The sequence below is a fragment of the Pagrus pagrus genome (assembly GCF_965226575.1).
Source record: "Pagrus pagrus genome assembly, chromosome: 15".
NCBI lineage: Eukaryota > Metazoa > Chordata > Actinopteri > Spariformes > Sparidae > Pagrus > Pagrus pagrus.
Window position 1 is genome coordinate 669,853 of NC_140199.1, and position 15,268 is coordinate 685,120.

Consider the following 15,268-nt stretch of genomic DNA (forward strand, 5'->3'; position numbering starts at 1 on the left):
CACCAGACTCCCTGAACAAATGTGGTGATTTTAAGAGTTGTTGAGTTAAAACAACTTTATAACTGTTGTGAAAGTCTTCAGCATTGGAGCTTCTTGTAAATTCAGCAAATGTTCTACATGAACTTCTTTCTCAGCAGCAGGTTTCCTTCTCTGCTCGTCATGTTAAACAAACTGTGACATGATGTTCTCATTATTAATGAAGCTGCCTGATAACTGTGTTCTTCTGCTGACAGGACGAACTCTGAGAACAGGAACCAGAAGTCTTGTTAGTATTTTCACTCTGACCAAAAAGGGACCTGAAAGTCCTCAAAGTGTGTGTGTGTGTGTGTGTGTGTGTGTGTGTGTTGTCAGGGAGCGTCCGGTGAACCGCCCCCCCGAGCTGCTGTACCCTCAGGCCGACGTGGCGGAGCGCCTGGCGCTCGGCGGCAGCGACGATGCGCTGGCGAACGGCACGAAGGCCGACCTGCAGGCCGCCAAACGTCTCGCCAAACGCCTCTACAACCTGGACGGCTTCAGAAAGTCCGACGTGGCTCGACACCTCAGCAAGAAGTCAGTGTGTGTTCCTGAGCTCATTACATATTCAGTAGGTCCTGATCAACTCTGATTGGTTACATTTGCTCCCGTGTGTCTGTCTGCAGTAACGAGTTCAGTCAGATGGTGGCGGAGGAATATCTGAGTAACTTTAACTTCACCGGTATGACCATCGACCAGGCGCTCAGGTCAGTTCTGATCTTTATTGATGTCTAATCAACATGAAACTACATTCAGCTCTTCAGACGACAGATGATCAGATTAAACTGAGCAGCAGTGAAGAGGAAACTGTCGAATCATCAGAACAGCTCGGTTCAAAACATAAGAAGAAAACTACGACTCCCATGGTGCATTTCACTGACAGCCAGCCAATCACAGAGCTCCCTGACTGTTGAGGTTGACGGAGAGTTTTGTGTGTTCAGGATGTTTCTGAGACAGTTCGCTCTGATGGGCGAGACACAGGAGAGAGAGAGAGTCCTGGCCCAGTTCTCCAGGAGGTACCGACAGAGTAACCCAGAGAGTGAGACCACTGAAGGTACCTGTCTGCCTGTTCACCTGTCTGTCTTTCTGTCTCCTGTCTGTGTCTCACCTGTCTGTGTCTCACCTGTCTGTGTCTCTGTGTCTCAGACAGCGTCCACACTCTGACCTGTGCTGTGATGCTGTTGAACACGGACCTTCATGGAAACGTGAGTCACATTTAAACCTTCATGTTCAGTCAGCTGACCAACAGGAAGTCCTTATTTGGTCCATTGAAGGCTCTTGAAACATTTCAATGATAGCTTGATTATTATTTATTGACATGAGATAATCTCTACATCACCACTAATATTAAATCATGATCGTCTGATATTTAGTGTTCTGGTGCTGTCGACCCGAGCCAGTCTTCACACACTCTGTACGTGTGTGTGTGTGTGTGAACTCTGTACGTGTGTGTGTACGTGTGCACTTCATGAAGCGATGACACTTCTGCTCACTTGTTTAAGGAAGTGACTGCTGTTACCATGGCAACAAGCTGTCCAACTACACTGAGCTGTGTGTGTGTGTGTGTGTGTGTGTGTGTGTGTGTGTGTGTGTGTGTGTGTGTGTGTGTGTGAGAGCAGGAGTGACACTACAGCGTCTATATGATGACACACAGTAAACATGTAGTGGCATGAATGTATGAAGTACCAGAAGACAGAAGTACCCAAGTAAAGCACTGTACTTGAGTAAATGTACTTAGTTACTTTTAGAGTTCCATCACTCTAATTTAAAGATTATATCCAGGTGAATTATGGGAAACGTAGGATTGATGTCAGGAGATCTGCTGGTCGCAAACATTCAGTTGATTAACTCACTATTTGTGTGTGTTTGTGTGTGTGCGTGCGTGCGTAGAACGTGGGGAAGAGGATGTCCTGCAGTCAGTTCATCTCCAACCTGGAAGGTCTCAACGATGGAAAAGACTTCCCTAAAGATCTGCTGAAGGTACGACTGACACACACACACACACGCACACGCACGCACACACACACACACACACACACACACACACACACACACACAGGGTCCTTGGCTTGTGATTGTCAGAGCAGAAAAGGGGAGATGCTTTAATTTCAACTTTTTATGACTGCCGGGCTGAACCAGTGTGTGTGTGTGTTCTTGTGTATATATTTGTGTGTGTGTGTGTGTGTGTGTGTGTGTGTGTTGTGTGTCTCCGTCTCTGTTTCTCCCACTCTTTTGTTTCCATCTCAGTTTTTCCATCTCAGCCTCCGAGCGATCAACATGAATCTGCGTCACCTCTTCACCTCCACCACCATCATCATCTCCCTCTAACTCGCTCTGTTAATGTGTGTCTGAGAGTGCGTGCGTGTGTGTGTGTGTGTGTGTGTGTGTGTGTCTGAGTGTTTTCTTGCCTTCAGCTCGTCGCTGGTTTGATGGCTGTTGGTTGACGGTGTAGCAGAGAGTGTGTGGGCAGCAGCTCTGACTCTGACTGAGAGGGAGAAAACGAGTGAACGCAGAAAAACATGAATTATACTCAGTAGGTGTGTTTCATCACCTGGTTCCTGCACAGTTTACATTGGTGCCTGAAAAACAGAGTTGAAATAGTCAGAATTCAAGTAAAAGATGTGTTTCCTGTCTGAGATGTGAGGGTTGTTGAGACAGACTTTGTGATTTGTCCATGAATCACTGAGGAAACACACAGAGACTGAACCAGAGGATCCACTGAGCCGTTCATTGGTCCAAACATGCTGCTGAGAAAATGATACACATGTTGATTTGATCTGATTTGATTGTTTGTGTTGTGACATTTCAGTGACTGTAGAAAAACTCATCAGTGAGGACAAATGAAAAATGTTCAGCAAAATCGAAATGCGTCAGAAGAAGAAGGAGGAGGAGAGTTTGTCTGTTTGTTGCCTCTTTCTGTCACCGGCTTTCAAAACAAATGTACACACACATCGTTTTTCCACCAGCACTGCTGGCCTCGTCGAGTCAAACCGAGCCTCGTCGAGTCAAACCGAGCCTCGTCGAGTCAAACCGAGCCTCCTCGAGTCAAACCGAGTCACGTCGAGTCAAACCGAACCTCGTCGAGTCAAACCGAACCTCGTCGAGTCAAACCGAACCTCGTCGAGTCAAACCGAGTCACGTCGAGTCAAACCGAACCTCGTCGAGTCAAACCGAGCCTCGTCGAGTCAAACCGAGCCTCCTCGAGTCAAACCGAGCCTCGTCGAGTCAAACCGAACCTCGTCGAGTCAAACCGAGTCACGTCGAGTCAAACCGAACCTCGTCGAGTCAAACCGAGCCTCGTCGAGTCAAACCGAACCTCGTCGAGTCAAACCGAGCCTCGTCGAGTCAAACCGAACCTCGTCGAGTCAAACCGAGCCTCCTCGAGTCAAACCGAGCCTCCTCGAGTCAAACCGAGCCTCCTCGAGTCAAACCGAACCTCGTCGAGTCAAACCGAACCTCGTCGAGTCAAACCGAGCCGTGCCCATTTGCTTTTCCATCACCAGTTTTACTGCGCCGAGTTCACCCAGAGCAGGGCCGAGCCGTGGCCGCCCCGCCTCCAAGCGGGCCGCAGTGACGTCTCGCAGCTGCAGCCAATCCGTGACGAGCACCTCTACCCCTGAAATCGGTACTGAACTCACGTCTGTTCAGGAAACCTGAGAAAGAGGTTTTAAAGTCCGTGTTCAGCTCTCAGTACGTCTGCAGCTTCAGACTGGATCTCTTTAGTTTCCAACAATGTGGCAGCCCACCGAGAGTTGTCCCGGTGGGCCAGATGGCCGGTCCACCACTGGGAGGTGTTGAGCTCATCTTGTCCACAGAAACTACAGAATGAAAGTTTTGGTGAAGCTGCTTTTAATCATTTAACAGCTGACTGTAAAACAAAGTCTGATAAAACCTGAATCTGACCTGGTTCTGATGTTTGTGACTGAATGTTGGAGTGTGAGCTGATCACCTACACATCACTGCTTCTGCACTGTGGACGGATTACACACACACACACACACACACACACACACACACACACACACACACACAGTGTTGGGAGTGTGTGAGTTGATGTGACGCTCAGAGTTGTATATTTAATGAGACGTGAACAGGAAGTCACAACTGACTTGACTTTGACAACAAAATTAAAACTTGATGATTTTAAATCAGTTCTGATCAAACCACGTGTTCTTTCAAGATGTATATTTGTGACTTTTATGTTGGTTGGTTGGTTAAATGGTTGGTTGGTTGGTTGGTTGGTTGGTTAAATGGTCGGTTGGTTGGTTGGTTGGTTGTTTAAATGGTTGGTTGGTCGGTCAAATGGTCGGTTGGTTGGTTGGTTGGTTAAATGGTCGGTAGGTTGGATTGTTGGATCGTTGGTCGGTTGGAGCACCATTCTGGTTTAACTGACTGATTGCCAAAATAATTATTATTTGTGGCCCTAATTTTACCTGTTGAACAAACGAAAGGTCTTGTGAGGAAGGACGTCACCTTCATTCAAAATATTAGCAAAAACACAAAATGGCCAAGTTGAATATCAAAATGACTCAATCTATTGATCAGTGTCACATCATGAATTTAACTTCTCACTAAAATCACAACTTAAATCACAATATGATGCTTTAAATAATCATCTCAATTTAACCAGAGAATCAAACAGCAGTGTGTGTGTGTGTGTGTGTGTGTGTGTGTGTGTGTGCGTGTGTGTGCGTGTTACATATGTTAAAGATTATACACAAATAATATAAACTAATTTAAAATAAAACGTGACATGAAGTAAAATATTTAATGAAACTTGTAAAATGTAACTATTGTAATAAATAACTAAACATTCATGTTCGTAAAATAAATGAATAAAAGACTGAATCTTGTAAAACACTGAGACGAAGCCGAGCAGCTTCCTGTTTTCACCCTTTAAATCAAAGTGACTCGTTATAACTATATTATATATTATTATAACTCAGCCGTCAGTCTCTCTGTGAGCTCATGTTATCAGCGACTCATCACAGTTTTGCTGAGTCACAGTTGTGTTTTTAATGTTTTTGTCTTTTTGCTGCTCGTCGTCTCTCAGCTGCATTTACATTCACTCTGTGAGCCCTCCATGACTGACAGCTCCCAGCAGAGCAGGGGGCGGGCTCAAGCTCCCATCCCTGCGCTCTGATTGGCTGCTGCCGCTGAGAGAAAATGCGCATTGAGAGAGCGAGGGAAAAAAGAGAGAGAGAGACATGAGAGAGAGGAGGGAGGGCGAGCAACACTCCTCAACAGTTCTCAGCAGAGAGGAGGAGAAGAAGGAAGACGAAGAGGAGGAGGAGGAGGAGTGAGCTCACCTGACGGAGGGATTCTCCTGCAGGACGAAGACGACAACAAGCAGAGGAGTAGAAGAAGAAGAAGAAGAAGAAGAGTAGGAGTGAAGTTGGAGGACGAAGAGATCAACATCTGAGGAGGAGGAAGGAGGGATTCTCTCTCTTTTTTGTCTTTTTTTCCCAGAGTGCAACAGGAGAAACTCTCCTCTGTCTCACCTCAGCCCATCCCTCTGTCTCCTCTCCACCTCCACCCATCATCCCTCCATCCTCGGTCGAGGCTGCTGGTGGCGTCTCAGGAGGAAGCTGACGTCAGTTTTGGGGTGCTCTCTCTCTCTCTCTCTCTGTCTGCATGTGTGGGTGTGCTCGCTCGCCCCAGCCTCCCTGTCCTTCTTCTCGCCTTCTTCTGTTTTTTGGTGAATGTTTTGGATGTGAGAGCGAGCTGCCGCCGCTGCTGATGTGTTTCCTCCGTCACGCAGCTTTATTTGCAGTCCAGGGATTCTCCTCCACCGCCGCCGCCGCCGCCGCATCAGGAGGCTGCGTTCAACAGCTCGTCTGACAACAGACTCACACATGTTGGACAGCTGATCGATCAGGAGCAGAAGAAGAAGAAGAAGAGCTCAGAGGGGTCTGGATGTTTTTGGGCTGAGTGTTTGAGCTGTGCTCCTGCAGGAGTGAGCTGATGAATTCTGCATCACTGCTTCTACTGACGGATTAACACACACACACACACACACACACACACACACACACACACACTCAGTTTGGAGTGTGTGTGTGTTGATGTGGCGCTCTCAGAGTTGTTTAATGAGATGTGAACAGGAAGTCGGCGCTGACTTTACTTTGACAACCAAATAATAATAATTTGAATCAGTTTACTGTAAAAAACAGAAAATATTGAGTTGGTGTTTTTGTGGCTCGAGCTGCAACAATCATTCATGTTTTTAATGTAAATTATAAACAAGAAATTTCTCCAATAAAAACAGATTTACTGTTTTTCATGTTTCATATCAGAGAATCTTCATGTTGTTGATGATTTTACTGATTAATCACTAAAATAATTATGATTTTCTTCCCTTATTGTCTCAATTTAATCTTTTAATTAAATTGAATCTTTTAATTATTAATTTTAATCTTAATCTTTTCAGTTTCCTAAAAATGAATCTTTCCTTATAAAAAGTCTTGTGGCTGATGAATGTTGCAGCAGGTTGAGTCTCGTGATCATCAGTTTGTTGGCAGCGTCTTTTTGTTTTTGTGGTTTTGGCTCTGAACACCTGAGTGAGCGAGCGGCCGGCTGTCAGCCTGCAGGATTATGAGCCGGATGAATCGCTGCTGTGTTTTTATGCATAATGAATAGAGACGGATCCATAATGCAGCAGGCTGAGCTCCTCTGAGGACAATCAATTCAGGCTGAAACAGCCCGACTGAGCCTGCTCAGCAGAAGACTCGGTAGACTTCGGCTTTTATTTTGAAAACACTTTCATTTTATTTTGTAAAGGCTCTCAGAGCTGAGCCAGAACCTAAAATCTGAGTTGTCAAAGCAGAGTCAGATCTGTTTCTGGGTTAAATCTGATAAACTGGACTCAGCTGTTCGTATCTGTGAATCATCGTTATCTGGAGGTCGTCTGGAGGTCGTCTGGAGGTCGTCTGGAGGTCGTCTGGACTCACATCTGTGTTTTAAATCTTTTTCTCTCTGAACAAAAATCTTGTGGTTTTCTTTCTGCTGCCCGTTGAACGACTTCTCCGCTCTGCCTGGGTCGCTCTCTGTCATCACACAGACTCTCTGAAGTTCAGTCGACTCCTTTAAACCGATTCAGACTTTAATCCCATCCTCTGACCTCTGACCTCTGACCTCACCACCATGATCGGCGTCAACAGCATCCATTCGTCGGGCCGCATGCGGTCGCGGTCGCTGTGCTCGGTGCGGAGCGGGCGGGACTCTCGGGACACCGACCCGTTCAGGTATCCCAGAACCCCGCGCTCTCGCTCCCTGAAGCCGCTGGCGTTCCCCGACCTGCTGGGAAAAACCCAGGACGGACAGCAGCACCGCCAGAGCCGCAAGAAGAAGGTAGAGCCTGGAGATGAGAGAGAGATGATATATGTGATCTAATGCTTGTTTATCACTTTGTGAACACAAGAGGGCGCCGCAGCACCACAGAGCACCTGACAAAACACATGAAGAAAACTCGAGTGTTTAATTCACCTCTGGTAAATCCACGAGACACTTAAGATCCTTAAGATCTGCTGTAGACAGGAAGTCTAGAAAAGAAACACTGAGCTCAGGTGCTGACAGAGCGAGAGGGAGAGAACGACTTCACTCAGTCAGACATGATGTTTTCAAATCGTTTGGACGTGTTGAAACTTTCAGTCAGTCACTGATATAATAAGTCGACAAAATAAACTCAAAATGTCAAGAAAGAAATATTTTGACACCTGTTTTCCTACAAAAAAATTCAAGTTTCTCTCCGTGACTGAACTCAGACGAGTTTAATCTCCTCGTTAACTCATCGTTAAACTCGCTTCATTCAAACTGGACACGGTCACCAGAACTGCTCCGGTGACACGCTGCCCCCTGCAGGTCTGGAGCCACAATCCTCCACATATTCCACCGTCATCAGCAGTGAAAACAACTGATTGTGATTGGCTGGAAGGTGTTGATTAATATCCTGATGTAATCATTATAATCTCATCTCCACAGAGGCCAGGTGTTTCATCTTTATGCTGTATTCATTAATTTATTCGTTCTCTTCTTACTGTTAAAAGTGATTTAACAGGACGACTCCGTCTTCGAGTTGTTCATCATTTGTGTGGACAAACTTTAATATTCTCCCAGAAACGTTTAAAATAATACGACTGAACTGAACCGAACAGTTTGTTATTAATAACTGGAAGTGTCTTTGATTCAAACCTTAATGACTCGTTTATCTTATCAGAAGGAAACAATCACATCCCATATACATCTCAGATAATAAACAGGTCACACACACACACACACACACACACACATACCCGACCCGGTTTCTGAGAATCATGTCGTCCGATAAACGGCGACATTTACTGAAACATTCATCTGTGTTTATGTTTTATATCTGCAGATTAAAGCCAAGCCAAGGATCACACACACACACACACACACACACACACACACACACACACACACACACACACACACACACACTGTATGTCTCACTGTGTGTGTGTTGTGTCTCTGCAGACTCTGTACAGCTCCATCAAGAACGAGAAGCTCCAGTGGACCATGTGAGTCTGAACCTTCAACACACACACACACACACACACACACACACACACACACACACACACACACACACACACAAACACACCTCCACTGTGTGTTTAAGCTGTGTGTGTGTGTGTGTGTGTGTGTGTGTGTGTGTGTGTGTGTGTGTCCCTGTTGCCCCAACTCTCATATTTAAGCCTCTGTTGCCATGGTAACCGCTCCCTGCTTTCTTTCCCTCACTGTAATTACAGGTCAGCATCCCAACGCCCATGCTTGACTGTGGACACACACACACACACACACACACACACACACACACACACAGGCGTCTTGTATGTATTTAGCGTCTGTCCTCCCTCGTGTTCAGCCTGCAGCTTCTGTTCAGCTCCTGCAGCTCGCTGGTTAAACGAGGAGAGAAAATAAGAGTCAGACGAGTTCATCCAGGTGACGAGCTGCAAACATGACGACTTAAAGGAACAGTTCACCACAAAACTGTAAACTCACTCATCATCTCCTCCCTCCATGAGTCCAGTCGTCATCTCCTCCTGATGATGTAAAGTCAGGCTCAGCCATCGTCTCCTCCTGATGATATAAAGTCAGGCTCAGCCATCGTCTCCTCCTGATGATATAAAGTCAGGCTCAGCCATCGTCTCCTCCTGATGATGTAAAGTCAGGCTCAGCCATCGTCTCCTCCTGATGATGTAAAGTCAGGCTCAGCCATCGTCTCCTCCTGATGATATAAAGTCAGGCTCAGCCATCGTCTCCTCCTGATGATATAAAGTCAGGCTCAGCCATCGTCTCCTCCTGATGATATAAAGTCAGGCTCAGCCATCGTCTCCTCCTGATGATATAAAGTCAGGCTCAGCCATCATCTCCTCCTGATGATATAAAGTTAGACTCGGTCATCGTCTCCTCCTGATGATATAAAGTCAGGCTCAGCCATCGTCTCCTCCTGATGATATAAAGTCAGGCTCAGTCATCGTCTCCTCCTGATGATATAAAGTCAGGCTCAGTCATCATCTCCTCCTGATGATATAAAGTCAGGCTCAGTCATCATCTCCTCCTGATGATATAAAGTTAGACTCAGTCATCATCTCCTCCTGATGATATAAAGTCAGGCTCAGCCATCGTCTCCTCCTGATGATATAAAGTCAGGCTCAGTCATCGTCTCCTCCTGATGATATAAAGTCAGGCTCAGTCATCATCTCCTCCTGATGATATAAAGTCAGGCTCAGCCATCGTCTCCTCCTGATGATATAAAGTCAGGCTCAGTCATCATCTCCTCCTGATGATATAAAGTCAGGCTCAGCCATCGTCTCCTCCTGATGATATAAAGTTAGACTCAGTCATGTCTGAGGCTTCGTAAGAATCCCGTCAACACTGACGCAGAGCGCTGTAGAAACAGGGAATGACGGTTTATTTGCTGTCTTTGGTTTAATTTTGCGTAATAACTAAAAGGTTTTCTTGATTTAACAAAATAAAACATGTTATGATGAGAAAAATGTGGATGAACTTTTCCTTTAAGACATGATGAGATAATGAAATCTGCGTCTCCTGCAGCTGGTGACCGGGTTTCAGCGAGCTGCAGCGATCAGGAGGTCAATAATAAAATATTAGAGTCCATTAAAACGTGATCAGTTGTTGTGATGAGATCAGGAGGCTCTAAACTCTGAAGGTTATTAAATCACATCAAGATGATTCAATTCCAACGAGACGACGACATGAACGATGTGTTTTATCAGGTTAATTAGAGCGGACGATGAAACGAGTGGACGAGGTCACGCGAGACGTGATGATGTCACATAAATGAAACTGAAGAAGAAACTGGACCGATGACGAGGTGAAGATGATTGAATCTCATATTAGAGACAGTCTGACTGATCTTCTGTCCTCCACCTTCCTCAGTGATGAGGAGGAGTTGAGGAAGTCCATGTCGGAGCTGGCTGACGTCCGAACAGACTCCGCCTCCCACACCATGAAACGAATCGGCAGTGGAGGAAACCCGCTGGTGGGCGTCGCCCATCAGGCCGACGGCGAGCTCTACAAGAGCGGCTTCCTGGTCCGCAAAGTCCACGCCGACCCGGACGGGAAGAGAAGTACGTTCTTCTTCTTCTTCTTTCACATCTTGGTGTATTTACAAAAACAATAATTATGATAATGATTAAAAACTGATATTTGTGTCCTTGTAATATATAATTTAAATAATCATAATGTGTATTAAAGGTGACGTGTGATGTCTTGCCTGCACTTGTGATGTATAATATCCCATGATGCTTTGCTCCTCCCAGCTCCTCGGGGGAAGAGGGGGTGGAAGTCATTCTACGCCATGTTGAAAGGTCTGGTGCTCTACCTGCAGAAGGTAAACATCTGGACTACATTTCCCAGCAGCCTCGCTGTCTGCCATACATACAGAGTCTATTTCTGCCCGAGTGTCCCAGATTGAATAAATACCAGAACATCTGGGTCACACTCATCGATCTGTCTCCTGTTTGAACAGCTCTGACTCACTCTGACACCATTTCTACACCCACAACTCTGTTTTTATGTTCTGTCGTTCAGAACCAGAACCAGAACCAGAACTCACCATGTTAATGATTTTGATCTCATCATGAGAAAACCTGATTGGCTGCTGATACAATGCTGCTGTGTGATTGGCTGACAGGATGAGTACCGCGCAGAACGAGACCTGACAGAGGAGGACGTGAAGAACGCCGTGTCCATCCATCACTCGCTCGCCATGAGAGCCGCCGACTACAGCAAGAGACCCAACGTGTTCTACCTGAGGACGGCGGACTGGAGGGTGTTCCTGTTCCAGGCCCCGTAAGAGACCCGACACAGAGCGCTGATTGTTTGTTTGTTTGTTTGTTTGTTTGTTTTGTCTTTCTCGCTTGTGTGTTAAAGTTGTTGTTAAATACAGTCTCACTACAGTTTGTCTCCACGGCAACGTTAGGACACAAGATGGTCAGTCAGGTTGAGTCCTCTCGTCCCTCGTCTCTTCCCGTAGGAACGCAGAACAGATGCAGTCGTGGATCACACGCATCAACGTGGTGGCGGCCATGTTTTCAGCTCCTCCGTTTCCGGCAGCGATCGGCTCTCAGAAGAGATTCAGCCGTCCTCTGCTGCCGGGGTCCAACACCAAACTGACCCAGGTAGCTGAAGTCTTCTGTGAAACCAGAACTTCTCCGTCTATGTTTCAGTGGGTCGTTCTCAGATTGATGGTGATTGTTTCCTTCACACTGAGTTCGTCTGGAGATCTCAGACTTTCCTGTGTTCGTCTGTCTCGACAGGAGGAGCAGGTCAAATCTCACGAGAACCGCTTCAGGGCGGTTTCCTCCGAGCTGGCCGACCTCACGGCCTCCACGCCGGACCGGAAGGTGAAAGGTCGCGAGCTGGAGGAGCAGAAACTCCGACAGGAGTACCTGGAGTTCGAGGTGAGAGAGTTTACATTGTTCAGTCCTCGTCCACCAACACTGAGCTCAGTGACCAACTCACCTGATGAAGAGGCTTCGTGTGGATGTTCTCACTGGTTCACTAAACGTTCTGGTTCCCACAAAACCTTCAGACAGAAATCACAGACAGACTGAATCATGTGTTCATCAGCTCTGATCCTTCAGTCTCCTCTCTGTGTGTGTGTGTGTGTGTGTGTGTGTGTGTGTGTGTGTGTGTGTGTGGTGTCAAACAGGCTGCAGACACACACACACAGTCAGGTGTCAGAACATGGTGCTCAGTTAAAGGACCAGTCTGCTGTTTACTGTCTGTCAACGTGCAGATTTTCTAAAGATACGAGATGTGACAGCGCGAAGCAGCCGATCTGAAACTGCTCCTGTTCCGACTTCAGTCACTAATAAGATCACACAATAAAAACAGACACGATGAGTTCGAGTCCTGTCGTAAAGAACAAATGATCTAATTAAGCAGGAAAAGGTCATTTTTCACACCGTAACAAAAGATCCAAAGTACGTCACAAAAAATAATCAAATAAGTCATTAAAGTACTTTAGTCTCCTAAACTTTTATTTATGGGAAAATATTTTTATTGTTGAAACATGTTGGCATCATTAACTGCTGCGTCTTCCTCTACAGAAAACCCGGTACGGTACGTACGCCATGCTGCTTCGGGCCAAACTGTCAAGCGGAGACGAGGACCTGGCGGCCTTCGAGGCGCGGCTGTTTGACGACGGCGGCCTGCAGAGGGCGCACTCCAGCCCCACGCTGCCTCAGGACACCGGCAGCAAGGAGAAGACTCGCGGGGCAAAGATGTCAAAAAGCTTAAAGGTCACGTCCTCTTCGTCCTCGACCTCTAAGGCCGGCGGCAGCACCAAAGAGGGAAGCAAGAAGAAGAACGGCGGCGGCGGTGGTGGCGGCGGCAGTGGTGGCGGCGGCGGCGGCAGCGGCAGCGGCGGCGGCGGGAACAACCAGCAGCCGGAGCTGCAGAAACAGAGCAGCAAACAGGAAGAGGCGCCATAATCAGCTTTTATATAAAGAGTGTAGACGGAGACGGACACGAAGCATCGCGGGCCGCAGGCTGACATCCTCCTTTAAACCTTTTCTGTTACACCTCAGTCACACTCTGATTGGCTGAGGGGATTTTCCTCCACAGCCGAGCTGACACATTCCAGGTCGGTGGGAGAGGAGACGCTCGTCACGAAGGAGGACGGCTGAACGGACGAGTGGTGCGTTTTTTTTCCACGAGTCGACACATTCAGGAAACACTGCTAAGGTGTCACCTGAAGACAACCAATCAGCTGTCAGAGTTCATTTCTCGTCCAAACGTCCACCTCAGCAGGTCAGACAGTAAAACAGCTGGTGGGTTTCAGAGTAAAAGCTTTATTTCCTGTCAGATCTTTCATTTCAGGGACTTGTGGGAGCCTTTAGTGTTGGAACGACGGCGCTGGAGCCGATCACAAACAGTTTGTAGCCTCTTTGATTTGATTCCTCTCAGAGCGACAAACACTGACCTCCAGCACCGCCGTCGCTCTGCCTCTCCTAGCAACTAACGGGGGAGCAGGTTGCCATGCCGACCACATATGACGGACAGAGAGCGTGGGACTGTTGCTGCGGCAACCGAGGGAGCAAACGGGGAGGAGAGGAGGGAGGACGGGGGGTGAGACTCTGGAGTCAGGACTCCCCCGGCCAAACCAACCAACCAACCAACAGACAGACAAACAGACGGGAACACAATACCTCCTCCTCCACACTCACAGAGCCAGAGTGTGTGTGTGTGTGTGTGTGTGTGTGTGTGTGTGTGTGTGTGTGTGTGTGTGTGCTTCCAGCAGTGTAAATACAGGCTGAACATGCTGGATGGAGGCTGATTGAAGTGTCACTGCAGTTTGTTTATTCATGTTTGGTTTTTTCTTCCTGTGCTGGAACAAACGAGCTGTACGGTGGCTCATCAGTGACAAAACTACTGACGAGCAAAACACAAACTTGAATCAGTCTGTCGGCTGGAAATCTTCCCAAAATGATTGATGCCAGTTCATAATAATTATTATTTTTCACCACTTGAACGCTTCATAGAAGTGACGACAGAACCTCTTTGACATTTTAACAACATTAATAACTAAAAATAAAAGTTCTTTATCTACTTTTCCTGCTGTTTAGTGCCACTTAATGAACACTGAAGCTAAATGTCACAAAGTCTACGAGCAAATCAAGTGTTTCATTTTAAATCAGAAACGCAGGATGAGAGATGAAATTAATAATCAGTTATTATTTAATTATTTAAAAAATGAACTTGTGTGGTTCTTTAAGCAAATGTGTGAAATTAAAAAGAGTTAAATTGTTCAGCAGATCTTCAGGAATCATTTGTTTTCTACTGTAAGAAAAGTGTAACTAAGATTCATCAGCTGCTGTTTTTGTGTTCGCTCAGAAGTTTTGTCACTCATGAACTTCCAGTTTTTCTCTTTGTGCTGGAAACTTAAAAATGTTTGAATCCGTCCATTTTCTCTTCATATTCGTCCTGATTGCTGACCAGGATGAAACATATCAGAGTTTTCTTCTGTACTTAACGTTCATGTATCCTGATTGATCACATGTTTATCGATCAGAGTTCAGAGTTTGATCGTCGGTTTATTAATCTGATGAAATCAGAAACACGTTTCACTTCAGCTGAAACCTCTCAGAGTCTCCGGATCACCTGCAGACAGACAGGAAGAGCTCAACATGCAGTTTCCTCTCGCTGCCACTCGGGGGCGCCGCAGTGTGAAGGTCTGAAGTAGTTGAGCTTTTAGATGAAAGACACACACACACACACACACACACACACACACACACACACATTTATATACAGTGATGGAAAATACTTAACTAAGTAAAAGAAGTAAAACCACAGAGTACAAATACTCTGTTACAAGTAAAAGTCCTTCAAACAAAGTCCGACTGAAGTATTCACATTAAAATGTATTTAAAGTACCAAAAGTAAAAGTACCTGTACTCGTTATGAAGAGTGACGTATTGATTATTATTATTGACCCATTAATGCTGCAGCTGGTGGCTTAATCAATCATAATAATTAGTTTGTAATTGTTTTAATAATCTGAATCTGCAAAGTAACTTAAATAAACTTAGATAAATGTAGTCGAGTGGAAGAATAAATGAAATAGTACTTAAGTACTTAAAATGTACTTAGTTACATTCCAGCAGTGTGAAAGATGATCAGAAGATCTGAGTCAGCGTTTCTTTTTTCTCTGGAGAGCAAAAGAAAAGAGTTTTTTTGTCCACATTAAAAAAATCTAATC

The 15,268-nt window shown here is 46.0% G+C and overlaps 1 protein-coding gene across 1 annotated transcript in view; it reads left to right on the plus strand.

The window, feature by feature from the left end:
* The window catches only part of psda (pleckstrin and Sec7 domain containing a), a 36,377-nt gene extending 21,910 nt beyond the window's left edge, over positions 1-14,467 (plus strand). Inside the window, exons 7-18 of the mRNA XM_084376296.1 lie at positions 352-549; positions 639-719; positions 954-1,066; positions 1,159-1,217; positions 1,903-1,992; positions 8,509-8,552; positions 10,438-10,628; positions 10,821-10,891; positions 11,195-11,352; positions 11,537-11,681; positions 11,820-11,963; positions 12,615-14,467. Coding sequence (XP_084232422.1) covers positions 352-549; positions 639-719; positions 954-1,066; positions 1,159-1,217; positions 1,903-1,992; positions 8,509-8,552; positions 10,438-10,628; positions 10,821-10,891; positions 11,195-11,352; positions 11,537-11,681; positions 11,820-11,963; positions 12,615-12,998 — 1,678 coding nt within the window. The 3' untranslated portion in view covers positions 12,999-14,467. The remainder of the gene's footprint in view (positions 1-351; positions 550-638; positions 720-953; positions 1,067-1,158; positions 1,218-1,902; positions 1,993-8,508; positions 8,553-10,437; positions 10,629-10,820; positions 10,892-11,194; positions 11,353-11,536; positions 11,682-11,819; positions 11,964-12,614) is intronic.
* Positions 14,468-15,268: the final 801 nt, after the last annotated feature.